Consider the following 8,164-nt stretch of genomic DNA (forward strand, 5'->3'; position numbering starts at 1 on the left):
ATTGAAGACCTCATAATAAGGTGAAATGATAAATCGGTTTCCACAAAAACACAAAAGCTAGACAGCTAGAGTCAGAAAAATACAAATAAGGGGTAGCGTCTTTGCGATAGATAAATTGCAATCAATCTTATTTATACAAGATATTCAACAACCTTTTTTGGCACATTAATCGCAAATAAAGTAGTGAAGTTAATTCGACGACGTTGAAAAGGAAAACGCCGTAGACGGGCAATTTGATTTAACCTCCGCTGGCTCAAATCTCAAGGGAAACATGAAGAAGGAACTGTGATGACTACACCGCATTTCAAAGTGCACAATAAGAATTGATCTTTCAAAAGATAGAGAGAGAGATCTAAAGTGATCATCGAAACAACAAAAATACGTGAGAACAGTGACAAGGGAAAAAGCTGGAACTCTATCCCACTCAAAGCGAATATTCATTTGGCATGTCAAAAACAGTTTATGTGAAAAACTTGTAAGATTTCGTTGTGCATACCGCGGTTGCCACTTTTAAAATTATCATACTTGACTCACACTGAGTGGAGTGCAGTATGATATTTTTCAAAGCACGGAACTACGCACAACGGAACCCTACAAGTTTTGCAGCAATAAACTGTTGATTTTCTAACCTTGCTCTTCTTACAAATAACACAATTTTGAGTACGTGCCTTTGTAAGAGGAGCAGGATCATTTGCATCCCTAGTCTGCGGCGAGTCATTGTAGTCGAGGTAGTGGGCGTCGGGGGAAAAGGGGAAAGGTGCGGTGTATGGTCCTACAAATGACTGTCGCTTGAACATTTTGAGATACCATTTACGGCATCTCTTACGTTCAATCAAGTAAGGTTCCAGCATCTGATCCTTTTTGTCTACACCTCCCATGTTCTTGTTGTAGTCTCTGACAACTTTCGGTTTATACACATTCTCTCTTCCCCTAGAACGTCCAATTTCAGTTTCCGCGCCATGAAATGTCGATATTGTCGTCACCTTTTTCTTGTCTTGCCACGTCAGTATGGCAACATCACCAGCGTGGCGACCAAAAATTTGTCCTTCCTTTAAGTTGACACGACTGAATGCTGTCGGAACATCGGCTCTGTTAGTGCGCAATGTCCCGACGCAATCAGTCTTGTTCCGCTTGAGGAACCGAGCCAGTAGTGGAGAGTTGAACCAATTGTCCATCCACAGAGAATAACCCTTATTCAAAAGTGGTCTAATTAGATTCACCACCGTAAGTGTCGATTTCAACACTTTTTGCGTTAACGAACCAATAAGTGATGTATCTTTCCCTGTATAAATATAAAATGACCACAAATCTCCAGTCGCAGATTCGCACAACTCAAAAGTTTTAATTCCGAATCTAGCAGCCTTTGTTCTTATGTATTGCTTGAAACCCAAATTACCTTTCCACAATGTCAGTGACTCATCAATTGCAATGTTCTGGCTAGGAATATAAATTTCTTTAAATTTAGCATTCAATTGATTAACTATTGGCAATATCTTTGCAAGTTTCTTGTTTTCAGGGTCAGTGTGGTTCAGATCATTGTTGTCGAAATGCAAATATTTCGTCAACTCACGAAAACGAGTGAGGGAAAGTAGTTTCCTAAACACAGAAGTCTTCATAATCCAAGTGGTTGAAAAACATGAGCTTATGCTCGGAATGCGGATAATACCTAGCATCATGTAAAATGCAAATAACATTAAAATCTCATGGCGATTTGTCTCCCTCCATGAACTGCTTTGGTGAATATCACGACGAGAGTCCCTCGAAAACTTATTTGTCTGTTCAACAATAATATCTAAAATCTCATCTGTCCATATGGCACGAAAAGCATCATACGGTGTCAGAAACTCTGCAGTTGGTCCCGCCTTCTCGGGCACAAACTGTTCTCTTTGACCGGCAAATGAAGAAATGTCAGTCCAAGAGAAATTGGCTGCGCTCGGATCACTAGGGAACAAATAGGCCACATTAGGTGAAGAATGGACGGTCTCCATTTCTTCATCAGAAGAAAAGGATCCGTCCATTTCGTCATCAGCAGTCTCATTTGCCAACTGATGATCAGAGCGCCCCAACGGCCGTGTGGCTCGCGCTGTAGCCCGCGCTCGGCACGAATGTCCACCGCGAGCCACACGGGCGGCTTGTGACCGAGAAGCCAGAAACTGGGGAGGGAGCTGGTCATCGGAGCCGAACGCCACTACCAAGTCCTGTCCCGAAGTCCAGGCCTCTCCCACTCCGACAGCACGGCGTCCCCTCTCCCCGATGCGCCCTCCACGTCGCCCTCCGCGGCGTCTGCTCCCGCGTACGGCCGGTGAAATGGGTAGCGGCTGCAGAAACTGGAAATCTGAAAATGTTACAAATAAAAACATATTAAAATTTAAGAATAGGAAACCCTAGTGAGGAGGACTGTGAAAAAAATTGAATCTACAGTACATTATATGTTATATCTACATCATGTAGGTAAAAACTTTGTAATTGAAGGCAAATACTGTGTTATATATAAAATGATGAAAATAACTACATAATGTGATGAAAAGGCTGCAAAATATAGTTAAAAATTTATATATACATAAAGATGTGCACATACATATATTATAATGTATATACCTTCTATGTGACTGAAGCTTGCTAGGCCAACTTCTTCAGCACTGGCACTCTCCATTTCACCGGCACTGTAGTCCATCGATTCTGAAAATATAAGATTTGAAATAATTATAATGGAAAAAAATAAATATTTCATAACGCTTACCTACTTTTACAATATGACGAAAATAACAACATAATATTATGAAAAAGGCTGCAAAATATAAATAAACTTACATACGTATATATTATAATGTAGGTTTATCTATACCTTCTACGGCTCTGCCGCTTGTTTTGGGGGATCCTCCTGATGACGTCTCTCCGCTGACTCCTTCGGTAGCAACAGCAACCACCGGATCCGACTCCGCAGAGTTCATGAGGACTTCTCCGCTCGTAACAAACGAAGAAGCCTGAAAATAAATTGATAGCCATTTTATTTTATTGATGGCATACGAAATAAATGTTAACCAAAATATTGATTTAAATTACAAAAAATGGGCTTTACCTCATGAAACGTCTCCGGTGTGTCTTCGGAGTCGGACTCGTTGGTGGTGTCTGCGGGACTGCTGTTAAAGCAGCTACCGTCGGAATCAGTGTCCGAGCTCGGCTCGGAATCCAAAATATGGTGTTCTTGGAGGACCCCCCAAATTTGGTCGGTGTTTAAATCCTCTTTTCTAAAAAGTAGAACAATAATCAAGGTTTACTCAAATATACATCACTTCACAACAAAATATTTTCGATTTTCAACTATAAGAATTCTCGAAATAACTGAATTGTAACAGCTTGCACAGTGCGGGTGTGAACTGTGCGCCCTAAAAATTTTAAACATACGGAATTCAATACTTCGTTTGTGTGAAATCACTATGAAACAGTACATGATCATTTCAATAGCGAAAGTCGATTATGAATTTTTGTTTCGAATTTTGGAAGATGGTCGACCCCATCCCTACCATTTCTGAGCTGTCAGAAACTTGAAAAATGCTTCTAAATGAGAGGAAGTTGTAAAAATGTTGAAAAATCACGATTTTGTCATGAAATTGCTAGATGTTTTTGCTAAATATTGCGTAAGAATATACGCTTTCATGAATTTTCACCATAATGTGCCCCAATAACCGACATTTTAGTACCAAACATCTCTTTGAAATGACAAAGAATTCGGTGGACATGACTCGCAATATAAATGCATCTAATTATACAAGAAAAAACACTTTAAACAAAGAAACAATATCACAAAAGCATAGCAAATATATATTACTATAATAAACAAATACTTACCGGGCCATTTTCGATAAAATTTCACGTTAAAACTGGGATATGTGGGAGGCGGGTCGGCACGTCAAACGGCTTTCTTGGCGTCGTTTTACGATTTGGCGGGTAAAATTTGCTTCCACTGAGTAGGTCTTTTTACGGGTTTCTATGGATAACTTTGAATAGAGATGTGAAGCTTCATTCAATACAAATATTCTACTTTTTGTTTTAGGGATGTCACTAGAAGAATAACGGAGTTATGACGATTTTTGTGGAAACACACGCGTTGACGTGTAAACACGCTTATTGTACTTGACTGCTATCGTTATTTTATCGTGTATATCTGCTTACGTTGCTGACCGGAGGTAAGCATTTGTTACATACGAAAAAATAACCTACTGGTAGCTCCACAACACCAAGCTCACACCCGCTTTTCATCAAACCTGGGTTGCGTGGTTCCTCAAACTAAAACCTCATTCGCTCAACGGCAATTCTGGTTCATCGCGCCTAAAATATACAATGCATTGAGTACCGACTTAAAGTCAAGTAATTCTATATCCATATTTACTGCCCGTGTACATCAATGGACATTTGAAAGGTGACGACCTTTCTTTAAAGATTATATGAGTTCCTAACACAAAAAAAAAAAAAAACTTCTTTCCAACTTGTCTCATATCACGAAAATTAAAATTAAGTGTTGAACAAAAACATATTGTCCTATAGATAATACCCACGATAAATAAACTTGCACACAAACAATTATATGCATTAAACAATATAATATATATTAATTATGTTTATATTTTAATCTTAATGTTTAATATTTTTAATTTTTATTTGTATCTTTTTAAATATACATATATTTTTTATTTATTTTTCAGTTTACTATTAATTTTAATACATTTGTTTTTAGTTTTATTTATAATTGAATTTGTTTTTTTTTCTTTACTTCTTTCTTATGTTTCTATAAAATAGTATTTTTTAGTTCTTCTAAGTTATTTTTTTTATTACTTTATGTATGATTCATACTTACATACTTATGTTTCTATAAAATAGTATTTTATAGTTATTTTATGTCATTGTTATTATTATTTATGTATAACTACCACAACACGGGCATTAGCCTAGTATGGTAGTTAAAAAAATGTCTAAAAATGTAACATGTAAACATTTATTAAATAATAAAAAAAAATGTATAGTATTATGTGTTGAAGTGAGGTGGAGGCCTTACAAAAGATTATTGAAGAGTAGGGGTGGATATAGAACAGATGGTGAAACATGTATAAGATGTAACTATAAGATAATATTTTATTGTTTATTGACAATGGACTAATTAAGGTATTAAGGGATTTCTTTATTTCTAAGGCTTTTAAATTATACAACCTTTTTCCTTTAGATATTATCAATATGAAGAAGTTTTGAAGAAATATAAGGATAAATTCCCTGCATTTTTAAAAACAATGATTATTTGCAATGATGTGGTTAGCGAAATCTAAAACAAATATTATTAAGATACCTTTCGATGATTCCTAACTCTGATATCGAAATTACAAGTTGTTTTCCCAATACTTATTTTTTCTTTATTTATCTTGGTATCAAATATTACCATGATATTTTGATTATCTAACTACTTGAAGGTGTTATAATTACAATTACGGAGTTAAAAGTGAAGGTTTGGTTTACGAGTATTTATCAATATTTTAATTTTAGCAAGATTTAAAATTATCAAATATCGTAGGTATATTTTTAAGGTGCTTGAATATTTGACAATTCGATTGATATTGTGAAAAAAATTTCGAAGTTTAATTCTGATTTATTAAAGTGTTTATTTTTATGACTCGATTGTGATAAACAATGGATTTTCCTCACTAATATATTACATATGTATAGCGTGTGAATGATAGAAAACATTATAATGTATCAAAATTTAGTTTCGATTTCGAGCTCATAAATAATTGCACATTACCAATAATTAACCCTTTACCAATTTAACCGTCGAATTAATTGGACTTTAAACTGATCATTGGTAATGTAATAACGATTATTCACCAAACTAATTGCGGCTCGCAGTGCGGTATCGTGATGGTGTCACATCTAATTATCGTTGTTATTGTGTCGGTAACATTAATATACTATACAACTATAACGAAAATAGTTAAGAGATATTTACTAAACGAACACTAGATTATTCGTTTTACTATCTGCGTCTGAAAATATAACATTATTTAAGTTGTATTTTTTAATAAAAAATGACTGTTTATGTTTATATTGTGCGGAAATCGAACCCAAAATCTTGTTAGGTGGTAAAAATGTAATGAGTAGATAACTCGTCAGATGATATCCCACCCACTGAAGCATTCTGCCATTAAATCAATTTCCAAACCAAAAACTCGGAAGTGTTTGGTTTGGAAATTTCCCGCTCTTCTTCAAAAAATTTTATCTCCGAATTTTAATATGTAGACATATAGACCGCTTATAATGATAGAAAACCATTGAATGCACCTAATTTTTTTTTGTTAGTTGTATATTTTTAGGATTCTTGAAAAAAATATTGACCAATCTTAAAATTTATAAAGCATGAATTCTACTTATTATTTACTTTAAAATTGGCGTTTGTAGCATCTATTTCGCGCAATATTAAGTATTATGACTTATGTGTGTTATCTATGGTTTAGTTGTTAAGAACTGCTAAAGATTAAACTTTTATTGTGTGCATTTTTTAATATGTAAACACGTGATTGATGATTTATAAGAAATAATTTTTCTTTTATTTCGGTTCATGGAATGTCAATAGTAACAAGTGGTGCGAGACATCTTTCATTACACTGTGAAATTACTAAGTTAACTTTATGCTTAGTCAAAGATGTCAGCGTGCTGGAGCTAATGAAATAATTACAATAAATGTTTTTAAATATCTCTTCAAATTGCTCACATTTAGCTAGCGTGAGCTCGCGGGCATTTACAAATTGGTTAAATAAAGTCCAGTGGTTATTTTAGATGATTGTGTTTTTTTTATAAATATAGTGATAGCCTAGCGCACACATGTTCTAAGTGCAGTTTAAAATTAAAAAAAATTACTTGTTTTGTAAAGAATTTATCAAGATTACATGCTTTTTAAATAGAGAAATTAACTTTTTGTATTTCATCTAGAATGGAAAAAACTGAATATTCTCTTTAATTTTGCTGCTTTATTTCTTATAATTAAGCTGAAGCGTTCTAATAAATTAATTTTTTAAATCGCTTAAGCTACTACTAGGATCCAATATCCCTGGTTTTATCCGACTAACCTTTTTCGAGGCATGCTCTAGATGGATATGCCGTTATTCAATTATTCAAAATACAGAGAAGCTATATCGAAAACCTAAAGCGCATGAGTCTCTATGTTCCTGATAACTATCTTAGGCAAAAAAGTCATCGTGGATTATTTTTCCTGTCTGTAGAAGCAACCTGCCAATGGTTTTCTGGGTCGGGAGGAGAATATTATTCTTGAAATAAATTTATATATTTTGCTTCAGCCAGGAGAGATTAAAAAGGAAAATCCAAATGATTCTTGAATCAATAGGATCAACGCGATCTTCACCACTTGAAATTTTTATTTTAATATTATATGCATTGAATCTAAATTTGTAATATGTAAAAAATGAAGTAAGTAAAATATTCTCATTATTACTGTTATGCCCTTCGAGGAAAAATATATTGTAGCGATGCTGCTGGAATATTCTGGAATGATCGCCAATGCAAAACGCATTGTAGCGAGAACACTCTAGATGCAATGCGAGCATTCGGAGTTTCTACCCACAAGTCGGAATGTTCTAGATTCACCGGGAAACTATAAAATGAGGCGCATCGAGATGTACTCAGTCATTAATTAGCAGTTTTACGAGTGACCAACCTGCGAGCTCTGCAACCGCTTGCTGCCTATTGAGGAGCCAGCCGCCATGGCCGGTCCCCCGCGTCGCGCCCCGCTGTTACTTCACCGCGCCGCTACAGGATCTTATCTACCTACACCCGACTCTGCACGGACTATGAATTATAATGGACTCCTCAGGATCACATCAGCGCCCTGGCCCCAACTATCATCCCTGGCCAGCGCTCCTCACGTGTTTTGACCCAGCGAAACCTTCGCCAATTTGCGCCTCGGCTACCGATGGCTACCTTGTTCACATTGGAGTACTCGGAAGGCTCCAAGTCTTTACAAGTGCTGAACACATCCACGAGTCCGGTCTCTACCAACGCGGTGTCAACTCAACCATTCCACCGCCGTCATCGCCACCTACACATGGTCTCATCGTCATCGGTCCGGAGTCGTCTCCCAACTGCGCAACTCTACTGACACTCAAAA

At 36.0% G+C, this 8,164-nt stretch overlaps 1 protein-coding gene across 1 annotated transcript; it reads right to left on the minus strand.

Annotated features, from left to right (window-relative positions):
* Window positions 1-1,596: 1,596 nt before the first annotated feature.
* LOC149425777 (uncharacterized) lies at window positions 1,597-3,857 on the minus strand. The gene is made up of 6 exons (XM_089646210.1): window positions 3,850-3,857; window positions 3,080-3,248; window positions 2,846-2,984; window positions 2,599-2,679; window positions 1,834-2,335; window positions 1,597-1,666 (listed from the first exon to the last, which is right to left on the minus strand). Exons 1-6 carry the CDS (start codon window positions 3,855-3,857, stop codon window positions 1,597-1,599), a joined length of 969 nt encoding a protein of 322 aa, XP_089502336.1.
* Between the last annotated feature and the right edge of the window lie 4,307 nt (window positions 3,858-8,164).

This window comes from Hesperophylax consimilis, chromosome 2 (genome assembly GCF_061612785.1).
Source record: "Hesperophylax consimilis isolate HC1 chromosome 2, BYU_Hcon_1.0, whole genome shotgun sequence".
Taxonomy (NCBI): domain Eukaryota; kingdom Metazoa; phylum Arthropoda; class Insecta; order Trichoptera; family Limnephilidae; genus Hesperophylax; species Hesperophylax consimilis.

What these genes read in the sequence shown, in the direction of transcription:
- LOC149425777 (XM_089646210.1), bottom strand. An exon ending in AAGCGGCAGAGCCGTAGAAG is followed by an intron (nt 2,680 to 2,845) that starts GTATAGATAAAC and finishes TTATATTTTCAG; the next exon opens with AATCGATGGACTACAGTGCC. An exon ending in AAGCTTCAGTCACATAGAAG is followed by an intron (nt 2,336 to 2,598) that starts GTATATACATTA and finishes TAACATTTTCAG; the next exon opens with ATTTCCAGTTTCTGCAGCCG.